Below are 16,741 nucleotides of genomic sequence, written 5' to 3'. Positions count from 1 at the left end.
AAATTATCAATAAAAATTTTACTAATTTTTATCCGTATGAGAAATATAATAATATTTTATCAAAATTAATATTTTATATATTATAAGCATATATATATATAATTATATTAATAATATTATATTTTATTAGCGGTGTTCATATTGTGTCTGTATTCTAATTTTTTGAAAGCTGTCGAGTCGTCGTGTTCGAGTCATGTCGTATTCCGTATCTCGTATTCCGTGTCAGTGTCCGTGACATCTAATTGACAAGTTTTGTGTGTTTTATGAATCACTCATTTGCCCCTTTTTTTGGTATTTAGATTTGCTCTTTATTTTGGCATGTTCCGTTACTTCCGTATGCAATAACAGGACTAAAACATTCAGTCGCTCAAAACTGGCACTTGTTCACAGACATGCTCACCCTGGCTCTTTCCACAAAAACGAAAAAAGAAAAGAAAAAAAACCAAAGCTTAACCAATTACAGTTTTTTATCCACAACCTTAGTTTTCTCCGTCTGACCAAAATTAATTGCAGGATAAATGAACAATGAACTGCCAACCTATTCGTTTACTTTCATGTAATTATTAGAAACCAGGTATTTTCTAGATTTTTCATGTGTACTTCAAGAATAGTAGTGCTTCACTTGAAATTTATAAATTTTATATTTATATTTTAAATTAAAATATCAAATTTTATATTTTTGTTCAGATTTAAAATTTAAAATTTAAAATTTAGAAATAAAATATAAATTTCAAATTTTAAATTATTTAAAATAAAATTTAGTAAAAAGATTATTATGTGTAAACAGTAAAAAAAATTTTACCAAATATAACAAAGGACAATTTTGGAATAGATTACACTTTATTGTCAAGATTACTTAATTTTATAAACTGAACCAAACATAATAATGCTACATACACTACAATCCAGTATTACATTATTATATTAAACCAAACGTGCTGATGCAGCATCAATAATAATCTTATTCAGAAATCCAAAATACCTGATATGTCAAAATAATATGTAATATCACATAACGCGAACCAAACGCGACCTTAAAAACATCTGTCCTCATATCTATCCTACTAAAAGTCCAAATTCTTTCATATAAACTCGCAAAATACAGGTATATAAGGGGGGGGGGAAAGAAACTTTCCAGCAGTATGTTTGAAACAAAGGGCAAATAAAAAATTCAGCAATTTTACAACTGTAGAAAAGTAATTTTCTCAATCTGCAAATCTGCTGCGGTGCAAGATCAGCTGGCACTAAAACGACGGACACACGTTCCAAAAAGATGGATACACGGATAACAAATTGACAGGTCATGGAAAAATTAAGAGATGAGAGAACTCTTTGTGTCAATTATATGATCAGGAACACGAGTGTACAAAATAAAAGCTGACTCATGAATAGCATTTGAGGATATATTTTGTTGTGCAAATAGTATTACTATGTTACCAACTGGGCTAAACTTAACTCTGTTCTTTGTTCCCTTCATGGAAGCAGAACAGATGTTAGGATATAGGCTTCGTTGGACGAAAGAATGACTATGATGATCATCTAATTGTTGGATCCAAATTTTGCTTCTGTTTGCTTTCCTAAAGGTAGTAATTCTCAAGGTTCTTGCCTCCAAACTGTTGTTCATTAAATTGATGTAGACTTTCTGCAACATGACTGCAGTTCACTAACACATCAGAAAAGTGGCCCTTCAAATTTTAACAAGTTTAACATAAGAAAAGTGGTCCTTCCAGAAAAACACTTGCCAACTAAAATCATTTAATTTTGACAGGAACAGGTTAACATTTATAAACCACTCTTGAGCCCTATTGATTTATCCAATGGACGGAAAAAATAAGAATACCTTGGAGATTTTCCCATCGAGTTTTCATTGCTGTCCCGATTACTTCTATATGATTCCATAAATACAGCTTTCTTCAGCTGGGTCATTGCTTCATAGCAGGAAGTCCTTAAAAAGTCATGAAGACTCGGATTTGTAAAATATTCATGCGTCTGCTGCTGTAGGCTGCAACTTCACAAGTTCGCGAAACGATCGGAAGTAGTTCTACCATTCACTGCTGCCTGCTCGAAATTATGTTTAGCCACATAGCTCTTTTTTGCCTTGTTCTCTTCGTAGCTCCCTCTGCTCGGTCTTCGACTGATGAATTCGTCTTCAACGGATTCAAAAGAGCTTCTAATCTGAGCTTGGATGGCTACGCGCGCATCACAAACGATGGCGCGATTCAACTTACCAATGAAACTATGAGAGTGATGGGTCATGCCTTCTTCTCCTCTCCCGTACGCATGCTCGATAGTCAGCACAAAAATTTATCAGCACTTTCTTTCAGCACGATTTTTGTGTTTGACATCATCACCGCTGACGGTGAAGGCGGCGGCACCGGCTTGACCTTCGTCATGTCGCCATCCAAAACACTCCCTCAAGCCGATTCCGGTGCGTATCTTGGACTCTTCGGTGCTGGAAACAATGGAAATTTCTCCAATCATGTCTTCGCGGTCGAATTCGATACAGCCTATATCCCCGGGATGTTCAACGAGACCAACGACAACCACGTCGGGATTGACATAAATAGCATTATCTCGAACATCTCAACACCGGCCGGCTATTATTCAAACGATTCAAAGAAGGTTGATTTGGAATTAGAAATGGGGAAACCAATTCAGGTGTGGATAGAGTATAGTGGCGACATGATGGTCGTCAATGTGACCATTGCTCCTCTGTCCGTACCTAAACCCAGCCGCCCCCTCATATCATACACCGTCAATCTCTCACCGATTTTCAAAGAGCATATGTATGTTGGCTTTTCCGGTGCAACCGGACAAATTGTAAGCTCACACTACATCTTGGGTTGGAGCTTCCAGACTAATGGAATGGCCGCACCTCTCGATATTTCTCAACTGTCAATTCCTCAGCCGCCGAGTGCTAGTTCGTCTTCAAATTCCAGTTCCATGGCCTTGGCAATCAAGATTGGAGCGATAACTTCTATCGCTACGCTGATCGCTGTGGGCACAGGGATCTCCATCTTCTTTTATCTACAACAGAGAGCAAAACTCGCGGAGACTCTTGAGGATTGGGAGCTTGATCACCCCCACAGATTCCGATATAAGGACCTTTACAAGGCGACTAAGGGGTTCAAAGAGACCGAGCTCCTCGGTCGCGGTGGCTTCGGGCATGTCTTCAAGGGTGTAATAAAGCACGCCGGAGAGGAAGTGGCCGTTAAGAAGATCTCGCACAATACTAGACAAGGGATTAGAGAATTCATCGCGGAGATCGCGAGCTTAGGGAGGATGAGACACAGGCACCTGGTTGAGCTCAAAGGGTGGTGCAAGCGGAACGAAGACCTTCTCCTCGTCTACGAGTTTATGCCCAAGGGGAGCCTCGATATGCTCCTCTTCGACGGTGAAAATAGTACAATACTTAGCTGGCAGCAACGGTTCAAGATCCTCAAGGGCGTTGCCGCAGGAATTCTCTACTTGCACCAGGAATGGGAGCAGGTGGTCGTCCACCGAGACATCAAGGCGAGCAATGTGCTCCTTGACGCCACCATGGATGCGAAGATCAGCGATTTTGGGCTCGCGAGGCTGTACGAGCACGGGAATAATCTCCACACGACCCATGTAGTAGGGACTTTAGGCTACATGGCACCCGAGTTATCACGCACGGGCAGATCCACAACCAGTTCGGATGTGTTCGCTTTTGGGGCATTGCTCTTGGAAGTAGCTTGTGGTCGACGGCCAATCAAGTTTGAGGCACCGCCAAACGAGCTGAGTCTGGTGGATTGGGTGAGAGAGTGTCAGGAGAAGGGTGAGCTCCTACAAGTGGCAGATTCGAGGCTTCAGAAGTGCTACAACAAGGAAGAGATGGAGTTGGTGCTCAAGTTAGGGTTGGTCTGCTGCCAATCGGTTCCGGAGGTCAGGCCGAGCATGAAGCAGGTGATCCAATACCTCAACGGCGACGAGCATCTTGCAGATGATGCAGGCCTCATATTCTCTGAAGGAGAGTCACTGGATTTGGCATCCGTTAGGATTTCATACGCTTCGTCCTATGCGATGGCGTCGACGAGCTCCCTCACAGGAGGAAGGTGAATGAATCATGTCAGGGTATCAAGGAGTTTCGGATAATCTGGTGCCAGCGTGATTAAATTATTGTCGATTATAAGTTCTGCAGTGTTAGGCTTGAGAGGAGTTCCAAGTTTTTCTAAGGTTTTGTTTATTAGCTAAAGAAATATGTTGCAAGTTAAACTGTGCTTGTTAATGGCTTAATGCAAACACAGCTCGGTAGAACAGCTGAAGCATTTAGAAGAAACAATGTCTCTGGTCCTTTTTTTTTTCACTTAAGTTTGCTTGTTCAAGACATGTTTAGCCAGTTACAAACTTGCAGTTTTCTCTCCACAAACTTAGTTCCTTTTCTCTAACTGAACTAAGCATCCAGAAACTAGCATTTCCTAGATTTGATTTATCTAATAAACAATTCACAGGAAATAACAAAATATTCAAAGCAAAGAGAAGTTCAAATTTCAAATTTCGAGCTTCATTCCATTGTCACCTTAAATATCATGAATGTATCAAGGAATCCTTACCCACCAAAACTGGCACCAGCTTCATAAATAGATATACAAGAAGGAAAATAGAAGAGATCAGAAATGAGATCTAACAGGACATGAAGAAATGAAAGTTGTATTCGATTAGTGATAACGTTTATGTTCAAAATCACAATGATTTCCTTGATGTAAAATGATAACTAGATAAATAACTTTCCTGCACCTTCTGTTCATTAGCTTATTTCCGAGGAGACCGCCCCTTTAGACCTGAATGAATCACGGCTTCAAAACCTGCATGAAATCCTTCAGTGTACGCTGCGTTCTTCAAAATCATCTGCAGTCATTTTGTCATATGTCAGATAAAAAATTACTAAACAAAAGGAAAATATAGAGCATTATGATTCTTCATGCGAGCCCTTGGTAAAGGCACATAATATTCAGAAGGAAAAAATAAAAATAAAAAGATGGATCAATCCGAATGACAAGTAATTGGAATATAAAAGCACCTAAATAGGAAGTAATCTAAAAGTTTGAGAGGATTCAATATTTGGCATTCAAGAAACCACCTAGTGCAAAGGTAGTTAGAGCCATGATGAATACAAACTAACAAGGAAATTTGAATGAACTAAAGCAATAGAGAAGTCAAACTAAAGATAGACATTTGTATCCATATGGGGATTTATTTCTTACATCTGGTATTAAATTATATGAAACAATCGCTTACTCTAAAAACTTAAGCTCGTAGAAAATAATGTTTAAATATTTTATATTTAAAACTCCCTCTCACGTCTGGGCTCAAGACTTTTCGGTAGACCCATGACGTGGACTTGAATCAAATGGAAGAAAATTAATAATGCTATGAGCCTAACGTGACTCGAATTCGGAACCTTCTGCTCTGATATGATGTGAAATATATGAAATAACTGATGTACTCTAAAAGCTTAAGCTAGTAAAAAACGGTATTTAAATATTTTTATATTTAACATCTGATAAAAGTCATACGCATTGATGCAGTTTACAACCATGGGAAGAAACAGAGGATGGCAAACATAACGTGGCTGCACTAAATAAGGCAGATATAGTATAATAGCATATTTTGAACTGGCTACTGGTCAGTAATTTTCATTTTTTATACTATTAAATATGCATTCTTTATTGAGCAGAAAATTTTGCAACACAAAAAAAAAAAATAATGGAGAAATGCAAAAGCAATCTTAAGATGCATGAACACTTACTGCCATGCTCTGCAAATCAGAAGTGACACGTCTTCTAACTCCATCTGATATTGAAGATTCAGAAAGTTTTTCTGTTTCTATACTCAAATTCTTGGTCATCTGCACGGTTTGGTCCAACAAAGAAACATGGATTTGAAATCTGACAAAGATGAAAAGCCAAGAGATATGCACAATCACTATTTACCTCTGTCACAAAAGCAGGGGAGATCTTTTCCAAGATTTCCTTTACAAACTTCTCAATATCTGTAGCTTCAGCCAGCGGATCTGTTGTACATTCTGCTTTCTTGGTAGTTGAGCTTTGAACATTGGGTTGATTACTGGCTTCTGTTTAAATGTACCAGAAAAGCATGTCCAAAAGATGCTTAGCATTTCATCAAGCTGACGATACTCTTCACTTGATTATTACAGTTAAAAACAAACATTCTATGACAATATGAATTGCATAGATAAAGACGGAATGAGAAAGCTACTAAGTTGCAGATATTTTCTATTCTTGTAAAGATATTACAACGATGCATACGACATTGTGGTTCACCTGGAGGATGTTTTGGCTTCTTTTCCTTAGGCACATTATTTTGAGCAGAAAGTTGAGCAGGGGTGTCATTCTCTACTACTGATTCCGGCAAACTGGGAAGCTCGGATGGAACAAGGGATGCAAGATCAGGCGGATGGTCCTTACCTACCACCGGGGAAGCCTATAAGGAAAATATCAATTGCCGTTTATTCTCCTATGGAGAAGGAAGACAATATTTTTACTTAAACTTAAATCACCTCCAAGTCTACATAAGCCGGTTCTCTTCCGATTGATACCAGAAACTTGTCAAGGTTGCTTGCACTGAGGGCTACAATAAGTCATGTAACAAAAGATAATGCATCAGCAGCTCGGAGAAGAGCCTTTGAAAAAAAAAAAGGTATTTAAGTATTGAATAGTTCAGTTGCATGCACATTTGCAAACATATAAAATGCACAGGTAGCAGGACAGGTAGTCAAAAGAGTATGACTGCTACAACAAAGTAGGAAAGCACCAAAGATTAGATGGAGAGATAAATATATCTTGAAGCAAACACATCAATTAAACAATCAGAGACAAATGAGTTACAAATTGAAATGGAACAATGATACTAAAAGTGACATCCATTCGACAGCTATGAGAAGTAGACTGTGACTTCAAGCACTAAGACGAAGAATTAGGAGAGAGACTAATAATAAATGCAGAAAAAATTGACAGAAAACTTGATTAAGAAGCGAGGAAACACAAATAAAACTAATATTAAGCCGTGCAGGTAGAACATATTCTACCACCTGCATAGATGTATATATAGTAGGCACAGATGAGCAGGAAATGTACACACAGAAACAAGCATATGGAAATGAGCATGTAGGAGGAATATAATTACTGGTTAAAGTTAGTGGATGGAAGTAGCATAAAGTGGAGAGCAGTGATACCTATCGTCACATCATTTGTGAGTGGATGGAAGTAGCAGCACTCTTGAGCTTTAAAACCCCGATCCAACAGCAGTGAAACAGTGCTGCACGTGTCACGGGGAACAACATCAGGAACATACTATATGCTGAACTAGCTACTTATCGGCATACAAAAAATAGCAAAAGTGAATTAACAAAAAATTTCATCATCTCAGGGATTACCTTCACCAGCTTACACAAAAACAGTTCAAAGGAAATGCAGCCATGACTTCACAACGTTACTATGACTTGACCAAGTAATCAGCTATATAATGTTAGCCTTCATTTCAGATTTTAAGGTTTTTCCATCAAAGGCAGCTAATGAAACCTTGATTCTATCAAAGGCAGCTAATGAAACCTTGAATACAGTTGTTACAAATTTGGCATGATCTTTTATTGTTGCATATCTTAGGCGTCACGAACACTGACACGGAATATGAGACACAACACGTCTCGGACATGGGGACTCAGCAGCTTCCAAAAAATTAGGACACAGACACGATATGGACACCGCTAATAAAATATAATATTATTAATATAATATTTTATATTTATTATATAAATATTAATATTGGCAAAATATTGTTATATTTCTTATACGAATGAAAGTTAATAAAATTTTCATTCATAGTTCATATATTTTAAGAAAAGAAATTCTCCACTATACATAGTTTATTTACATTGTCTAAAAAAAATTTGTACGCATTCCTCATAAAACTAAAATATTTATCATTTTACATTATAGATGCATAAGAAAAAGTAAAATAAAAATGTATATATATTTTTTAAAATTGTATGCATTATGGACCCGCATTAAACGCGCATCCAAGGCGTGTTCACATCGGACACGAGTCCGACACGGACATGGGAGACTTATAGAAGTGTCCATGATACATAGCATATCCTATAATAAACTTGATTTGATCGTAAAATTCTATAGTTTTTTTCATGTCCTTTTAGATTACTTATTTCCATTCATCGTGTGCTCTTCCATTTTTGTAACACTTTAGTTCATAGGCACTTGCAAAGTTATTTTCACGATTCGCTATTCTGCAGTTTCATAAGGAAAGTTATTGATGGGCAATATCCGACATAAGCATTATGCGATTAACTTGCTGATCATGAGTGATCCAACATATCAACTATGTCACATTTGTGGGTCACCATTGGTACAATATTGGTGGAAAAGAATACATGTAAACTGATAAAAATTAAAAAACTCACATAAACAGAAAAAATTAAAGATTCACATAAACCAAAACTACCGTTTCTAGCCAAGTTAACTATGGCATGATTCTGGTTTAAATATTGAAATATATATATACATATACATATACATATATACATATACATATACATATATATATATAGAGCTAGTCTCCTATACTATCTATAGTACCGGAGCTCCGGTACTATAGTCTCGTTTTCGATCTTAAGGTGTTCAAATCAACGATCAACACCGTTAAAACTGATATAGGGTGTTTAAAATTTTTAGAAATAAAATTTTATATTTTTTCGACATAGTTTACTTTATGATCAAACCATTTCAAAATTGTCAATTTTCAATGGCTACTATGGCGAATTTGGAGTTTAACGGTGAAGAAGAATCTAAATTTTCTCAAATTTTGATAGAAAATACTTTAAACTATCTAGATTAAGGTTAACATTCTTGATCTTGAATTTAAAAATCCTATGCTCAAATTTTAAAGATTATTCAATTTTCACCCTCCATTTTGACATAATTTATTTACTAAGTAAACGATGTCGAAAAAAACTAAAATTTTATTCCTAAGAACTTCATATACCCTAGATCAGTTTTAACGGTGTGGATCGTTAATATGAACACCCTAAGATCGAAAACAAGACTATAGTACCGAAGCTCCAATACTATAGATAGTATAGTAGCCTAATTCTATACACATACACATACACATACACATAACACACACACACACACACACACACACACACACACACACACACATATATATATATAGAGTGCGTCTGGTATGCTTTTGGAAGCACAGAGCGCTCCGTGCTTCTAAGTTGTTTTCAATGTTGGGACTTTCAAATCGACGATCAGCTCCGTTAGACTTGATCTAGAATATTTTAAGTATCTAGAAAATAAATTTTGCGATTTTTTTATATCATTTGCCTAGTGATCGAAGTGGCTCAAAATAAACGGCTGAAAATAAAAATCTTACAAAATATGATGATATGACATAAAAATTTTAGATCAAAAATATTGATCTTGTTTTATATAGTATAAAGAATTTTCTATCAAAATTTCACGTGATTTGGATATTTCTACACCGTTAAACTTGCAAACGGCTCACCACGGCCATTAAAATTATTGATTTTGAGCCCCTTCGATCACTAGGCAAATGATATCGAAAAATCACAAAATTTATTTTCTAAGTACTTCAAATACTCTAGATCAAGTTTAACGGAGCCGATCGTCCATTCGAAAGTCCCAACATCGAAAACGACTTGGAAGCACAAAAGGCTTCATGCTTCCAGAAGCATACCAGCTCACTCTATATTGTGCATAAGATATCTCATGCGACAATGAAGAAAAAGGGTATACCTTGCAGATTCATTAATTAACGCAAATGGAGTAACACAGCCCAATGGCACCTAAAAAGAAATAGAGAAAGATAGTTGATAATTTAAAGAACAGAGTAAACATCTAATTCATAAAATATATAATTATTGTATGCAGAGAACAAATTGATTGCAATGAAAATCTGACAGGATATATCCGGGATAACCACCTGAAGCACTTCTTGCAATGCTTCCTCTGGAGCCATTCGTAAACCTCCTTTTCCCAACCCAAGCCTTTGCGATAGTACTGTTCGTTACAAAAAGGTCAATCAAAATTAACAACATGCCCAACTTAAATAATGAAATATTTTATCCAGAATTAAGAGGGTAAAAGAAATTTTCTACTTTTTAAGTCAACTTTTGTGCCTGCAAGAGCAGAAACAATATAAAGTCTGTGCTTCTTGTCCTGCAAGTCAAAGACATCAAGACATAATTTCAGAAAGACAAATTCTTGGTTATAGATATTACAAATTGCACTTTTTTTTGGTTTTGAACAGGAATATTTACCTTCAACAGGAGATTTTTACTCAATGCACCTCCCAAGTGCCCAACATAACTTGCCTGAGCATGAAAGTGTTTTTTTTCCCAGCAAGTGAGATCATCTAACCAAACAAAAATGAGTGAAAACAAACTTTACCTACTAACCTGAGCTTCGACTGTCAACACGGCAGGATGATCATAGCATGTAAATTCGATATTCAACTCCTACAAATGATAAAAAGAGCACAATCACTAATCAATTATTTGAGGTGTTAATAAAAGAAGTGCTTCTTTTTTTTTTTTTGATTCATTGGGTGCTTGAAGAAGACGCCTTTTCGACTTGGTGGCACATCCAATTATACAGAATTTTTTTATGTAAATAAAAGAATGACAACAAAACCAAACAAAGACTTATAGTATCATTCCTTATTTGCAATTCAATTCATGTATTAAACTATCTACAACTGTAATGGCAATGTCGAATAATCGCCAAAAATGAGTTCTCAACTGAACAAAGAGCTTTTTTCGCTCTTCAACAGTACTTGAACAGCACACTTACTATCTATATCTAGGTTAATTCATCACAATGAAGCATTAAACCCACTCAAACTTAGCAATTGACTCGATCGCACAACAAGATGGATTGAAAACTGTTCTAAATATCACGATTCCCAAAAATTACATCGGAAAATTCGAAAACCTAAAACGAATATGAATTAAACGTATGAAATCAGGATAATTTATTCTACTACGAATCGAAATGAGAGGAGGACGAGGGAATCAAAACCTGGAGACGAGCAAGCAACTGATCCTTCGTATAACCCATTCTCTCTCTCTCTCTCTCTCTCTCGATCTCGATCTCGATCTCCAGCGATTCGATTTTCGAAGCTACGCCTGAGACGGCGGAGAAAGATAGAGGATGAGAAAGAGGAGGAAAGTAGGGACAAAAATTTTGTGGGCAGCATCCCCAAACTAATAGTTTGAGGACATTGCGGACGGGCGCCATGTGGCCCATCCAACGGCCACCCATGAAAGGAAAAAAAAAAAAAAAGTTGCCCTGTGTTTTAGAGAGAGAGAGAACAGTAGAGAAAGAGGAAGAACAGCCGTCGGATGGGCCACGTGGCATCCATCCGTAGTCCCCAAACTATTAAGTTTGGGCACAAATAACGCCTATCACTTTGAATTTTTTCTTTTTTGTTATTTAAACTATATTCTATTTACTTTTTAAAAAAAATTTATTAGATTTAGTAGATCTATTAGCTCTTAACAGTTAAATTATTCTACTTTTCTTTACTAAAATTATTAAATTTGATTAAAATAATTTTAATTTATTTGACTGAAACTATTCAATTTTAAAAATTTAAAATTAAGAGAGCCTCCTTTTGAATCTTAAAGTTGAGGATCTAATTAAAAATAGCATAGAGTTGAGGGGTCTAATTAAAAATGGCATTGATGCTCAGCGCGGTTAGACTGGAAAAAGCCGGTCGAGACCCAACGGTGAGTATACATCTTAATCTCCATTCATATATATGTAAAAAATTATTTATTAGTCACGTTATGTGACTAATAAATGTGACTAATAAAAAAAAATTATCTTTGGATGGGACGAATATAAATCATACACCTACTTTTGGGTGTATTACTAGTATTATCTATATAAGATATATATATTTATTAAGGCCGTTTGGTTTCAATATTTGTAATATTTTAAAAATATTATATATTTTATATTACGAGTGACCAGATGTTACTAAATTGTCAAGTCATTTGGGTGAGAGGTTGTTCAGAACTATTACATTCTTATTAATGAACTACAAATGATTTTCATAATAAGAATATCTTTTAATACATGATAATCTAATTTTCTATCATCTATAAATTTACAATTATTCTATTACTTTACTAACATCTTTTACAACTGTCCAATTATAATTGAATAATAATAATTTAAATAATTTCAATAAAAATTTTTATTAAAACATTATAAAANATAATTTCAATAATTTCAATAAAAATTTTTATTAAAACATAATAAAATTACGAACCAAATACATTCTAAATATTTTTAGGCTAAATTATATAAAATCCTCTTATAAATACCTATTTTTTTACTTTTTCTTCCTAACTTTCAAAAATTTATATTTTACCGCCTTAACATTCAAAGTTGTTGCATTTAACCCCTCTCCATCAGGGTTCTATCACTATTCTGTTCATTTTTTATAATTTATATCGAAAATATCCTTCAAAATAACAGAAATATATTAAAAAATTATTTTTTCTTATAGAACGAGTAAGAGCAATTTGGTCATTTTGTCCTCTCCGTTAACGTTGTATCCTCCTAAAATATTTCTGAAATTTTAAAAAAATATATAATTTCTTGAAAGTTAAGAAAAAAAAAGTAAAAAAAATAAGTATTTACGGAATTTTTTTTTTTATAATTTAGCCATATTTTTACTCAAACTTCATTCTATCTTATAGCATTAAACCAGGCTAAACACCAAGAAAAAATCTACTATATCACACTTTATCAATAACAAGCCAATCACATCTCTTTATTTGAAAAAAAAAGTACAATAAAACTATTTGCCAATCTCATCTCTTCATTTGAAAAAAATATATAATAAAAATATTTTTATAATTATAATGGGACAAATAGACCTAGAAAAATTATTTGATTAGTTAAGAACCCAAAATAAATTATTTAATTAATTAGAAATGCCACGTCACTATCTATTTTAGAATTTTTCCAACACCGGACGGGACAGAGTAGGCGTGTTTAAGGCCGTAAGACAAGTCTTTCAATTCATGGGACGTCCAAATCGTTTGAGTGATGCGTCTAGAAGGTCTCACAAAATATATATTAATTATGAGTTGGTATCATAAAACGTGAAAGGTAATAATTTATTTTAGAAAAAATTTTAAATATCATCCATGTGGTTTTATATTTTTTTATTTTAATATTATGTGGTTTAAAATATATTAATTTTATTTTTCTCTTTTTATTATCTTCTTTATTAATTTTTTTCGTTAAATCAGTGACAAAATTAAAACTAAAAGATACTAAAATATAGGCGGAGTACTTGAAGTTTTTGTATATGATTTAATGAAAAATTAACGAAAGGACTAATGAAAAGAGAGTAAGAGACAAATAAAATCACATAATACTAAATTGATACATTTTAAGCCGCAGGATATTAAAGTGAGAAAATGCGAAATTATAGGAATGGTATTTGAAGTTTATCCTTTATTTTACTATTAAATTTTATTTAGTGTTGCTTGGTAAGTACTTTGGTGGTAACTCACCAACCCAGTTTGAATTACTTGTTGCAATGCAACAGAATCCTCATAATTTGTGGTACTATGTTTCAGAAACTGTGTTCCAGGAACTCTAGTAACTTAATAAGAAAATTTTTGGTTTGATAGTAAAAATTTAAAATATAATTAATTGAATGAGAGGCATTCAATTTTCTTCAGCACTTTCACAAGTTCTTCCCTACACATGTTAATTTGGTAAGAACTTTTACCGACCGTCCCTAGCGTAAATATCAAAAGGCTTAGTGGTTGGTATTTCAGGTCGCAAGTTTGAATTCTACTTAATTCACATTTTCAGTTAAATTTATTTCTATAAATAAAATAAACGAAGAGCAAGTTACATGCTACCTATATGTCTCCCTCAAAAAAAAAAAAAAAAATTTAGTAAAAACTTTTCCTTTTTTTTTTGTGATAATGTCAGAATGTCTAATTTTCTCAAAGATATCTCCAACAGTAAATATTCAACTGAAATTTTTTTTTCATCTGTTTGATTCCTAAAATAGTAATTTTGGTTGAAAATTATTTCTTCAAATTTTATAAAAAAACAGTTTTTTTTTTTTGGAGATTTTATCTCAAAAATAAAACAGTTAAAAAGAGTAATTTTTTTTTTTTTTTTTTGCTGAAAAATAGTTTTCTACGCTTTTCGGAATAACCAAACAACACCCCCTAAGAAATTTTACCTCCAATAATTTGCCATAACTCTCTACTCATAGAAAGAAAAATAGAAGGAAAAAAAATAAAGGGCACAACTACTGGGACCAATTCCAATTAATCCTCCACAATCATCACCATGCATGCTTTCATTGCAGTTTATACAAAAGGAGAAAAAAGAATTATAAAAATAGAATAATAATTATTGATCATTGCGTGAATGAATTCACATCTCTTTATAATTCAACAAAGTTTACACAATATTGAAACTAATTACTTATTATATAATTTGTAGTATAGAACCCTATATATGGAACTGCCTTAAAACATGTAGCTCCACACAAGTTCATCCTACATGGTGATCACTTTTTTTGAACTTTAACAATTAAAACATACCAAAATAATTAAGAGATTAATTACGGCCATTAATTTTGGCTACTTATATATATATATATATATAAACTGAGTCAGTAACCATGAACTTGTTGATCATGATCAGCAGAAGCTCCACAGCGAGATCTCGTCCTCCTCGTCGCAGCACTCTTGGGTGAACTGATCACTCCCCGCGAAAAAGGCGCAGGGATTCAGCATGTAGTCCATGCACTTGGGCGACTGGAAAAACGCCTCGAGCTCGATCAGTGGATCGTTACCGGCACCGTCGACGTCGGCGTCGAGTGTTCGTTCGGAGGGGCGGTTTTCGATTACTGCATTGCCGTCGGAGGTTTGCGGGGACGGGAGAGAGAAGGCGGCGTCAGCGGCGGCGGCGGCGGCAGCGGCGACCCGCTGGATGGACTTCGGAGACAGTGCAGTGGTGGATGCAGCGGGGAGGAGGCGGTGGTAGCGGAGGGAGACGGCGGGGAAGTTGAGGCTGGCGGACGAGGACGCGCCTTTCAGGCAGAGCAGCGCGGCGTCGTAGGCGCGGGCGGCGGCCTCCGGCGTCGAGTACGAGCCCAGCCAGATCCGCGTCTTCTGGTTCGGCGCGCGAATCTCCGACACCCACGATCCCCAGCTCCTCATCCTAACACCTCTGTACTGCTTCCTCCTGCAGCTGCTGCTGCTGCCGCTGCTGCTGCTGCTGCTGATGTTATTGCTGTTGCTGCTGCTGCTGCTGCTGCTGCTGCTGCTGCTGTTGTTGAGTCCTCCCATATTGGAGCTCCCACTGCTCTTCACCATAGTTGTAACTAGATAAGATGCGTTTGTTATAATTAGTGCTCAGAAAAAGGAGGAGAAGTGGCTTATTTATAGAGGGAGGAAACGTAGGTTGTAGCAAAACCTGTGGGTAAGATGGAGAAATAAAATTGATGGTCATTGATTGGTCAGAGACCCAGATGATGATGATGATGCACATTATTATTAAAGAAATAATAATTTAGTATATATGCTCTTTCCTTTTTGTTTTATAAGGAGTAGTGATCATGGTCTAACATTGTATTGTTGTAAAATAAATTATTATGCTTGTTGTGTTGTTCATGCACTCCTTTTTTTTTTTGTCAGCTTATCAATTATGTGCTCTGATTGCAGTTTCAGGATGGGGTAATACATATCTAATAAAATGAAGTTCATAATTTATATTATGTGATGTATATGAGCTATATATATATATATATATATGCTTTTGTGACAACATTATAGCAGATACAGGTAAGGCTAAATTATGTTTTAATTTACTAAAATTTTTGATTCAAACTTTATAGAATATTAATTACTGTAATAAAAGCCTCTCAGTCCAATAAAGCTGACCGAATAATGATAGTAATTAAAATATTATATTAATTACTATCAAATTAGGGACATATCAATGTTTTTTGAATCGTGAAATTTTATTTTAATAACTTGAAAATTTTGAATCAGAAATTATAATAAATTAAATTTGTAGAAGATTAAGGTGTTATATATCTGTCTCATAGCTTAAGAGCCAAAAGTGTAATATAGCCCTCAAAATAATAATAGCTAGACGATGAATTTATAATTTACGGAAACCAAGTATTACAGCTAAAATAGCCGCATTAAAATAATACTAAAACTCTCTTTTGCACTCAAAAGCCCATAACTTTATGAACCAAATGTCAAATTAAACTGAGTCAAAATGAGAACACAAGCTTATGTAAGCCATGTACAGCCGACAAATTGACCATATATTTATGCACATGAGTTCTATTATAGGTTCCATTAATGTTACATACACATGTATATAAAAATCCAACATTGCTATTTGGTCGAACGACGTAACTGTATATCGTACGTGGAGGCCATATGCGGCCGCACATATAATACCAAGTTTTTATATTATTATATTATATTATTATTATATCCATAATTATTATTGTTATTATATCCATAATAAGAGAACAAAGCAAAAGCCTTTAAATTATATACGTACATAGAGTGATAGAGAGATGTAATAGAGGGAATACGAAAGAATCATTGCGTACACCTGAGTGTCTATATACTACTTCATGA

General features: G+C 34.9%; 3 protein-coding genes across 3 annotated transcripts; 1 reads left to right on the top strand and 2 right to left on the bottom strand.

Annotated features, from left to right (window-relative positions):
- Nucleotides 1,864-4,190, top strand: LOC109711546 (L-type lectin-domain containing receptor kinase IV.1-like). The gene has a single exon (XM_020234662.1). The coding sequence runs from the start codon at nucleotides 2,071-2,073 to the stop codon at nucleotides 4,078-4,080; it is 2,010 nt and encodes a 669-aa protein (XP_020090251.1). The 5' UTR covers nucleotides 1,864-2,070; the 3' UTR covers nucleotides 4,081-4,190.
- LOC109711547 lies at nucleotides 4,500-11,265 on the bottom strand. Its single transcript, XM_020234663.1, has 12 exons — nucleotides 11,106-11,265; nucleotides 10,484-10,543; nucleotides 10,346-10,399; nucleotides 10,184-10,244; nucleotides 10,009-10,085; nucleotides 9,822-9,871; nucleotides 7,217-7,299; nucleotides 6,542-6,612; nucleotides 6,306-6,465; nucleotides 5,955-6,094; nucleotides 5,771-5,869; nucleotides 4,500-4,869 (listed from the first exon to the last, which is right to left on the bottom strand). The coding sequence occupies exons 1-12, from the start codon at nucleotides 11,142-11,144 to the stop codon at nucleotides 4,774-4,776; spliced, it is 990 nt and encodes a 329-aa protein (XP_020090252.1). The 5' UTR covers nucleotides 11,145-11,265; the 3' UTR covers nucleotides 4,500-4,773.
- On the bottom strand, nucleotides 14,413-15,708 carry LOC109711392 (ethylene-responsive transcription factor ERF014). The gene is made up of 2 exons (XM_020234402.1): nucleotides 15,555-15,708; nucleotides 14,413-15,462 (listed from the first exon to the last, which is right to left on the bottom strand). Exon 2 carries the CDS (start codon nucleotides 15,452-15,454, stop codon nucleotides 14,777-14,779), a length of 678 nt encoding a protein of 225 aa, XP_020089991.1. The 5' UTR covers nucleotides 15,455-15,462; nucleotides 15,555-15,708; the 3' UTR covers nucleotides 14,413-14,776.

This window comes from Ananas comosus, linkage group 6, assembly GCF_001540865.1.
Source record: "Ananas comosus cultivar F153 linkage group 6, ASM154086v1, whole genome shotgun sequence".
NCBI classification, from domain to species: domain Eukaryota; kingdom Viridiplantae; phylum Streptophyta; class Magnoliopsida; order Poales; family Bromeliaceae; genus Ananas; species Ananas comosus.
This window is presented reverse-complemented; position numbering and strand designations above follow the sequence as displayed.

Bases quoted from the DNA above. Each gene is read 5' to 3' on its own strand.
- LOC109711547 (XM_020234663.1), bottom strand. From the start codon at position 11,144: ATGGGTTATACGAAGGATCAGTTGCTTGCTCGTCTCCAG. The intron at 10,245-10,345 runs GTAAATATTCCT...TTTGACTTGCAG, and splicing joins GTAAAAATCTCCTGTTGAAG to GACAAGAAGCACAGACTTTA. The intron at 9,872-10,008 runs GTGGTTATCCCG...ATTTCTTTTTAG, and splicing joins CATTGCAAGAAGTGCTTCAG to GTGCCATTGGGCTGTGTTAC.
- LOC109711392 (XM_020234402.1), bottom strand. From the start codon at position 15,454: ATGGTGAAGAGCAGTGGGAGCTCCAATATGGGAGGACTCAACAACAGC.
- LOC109711546 (XM_020234662.1), top strand. From the start codon at position 2,071: ATGTTTAGCCACATAGCTCTTTTTTGCCTTGTTCTCTTCGTAGCTCCC.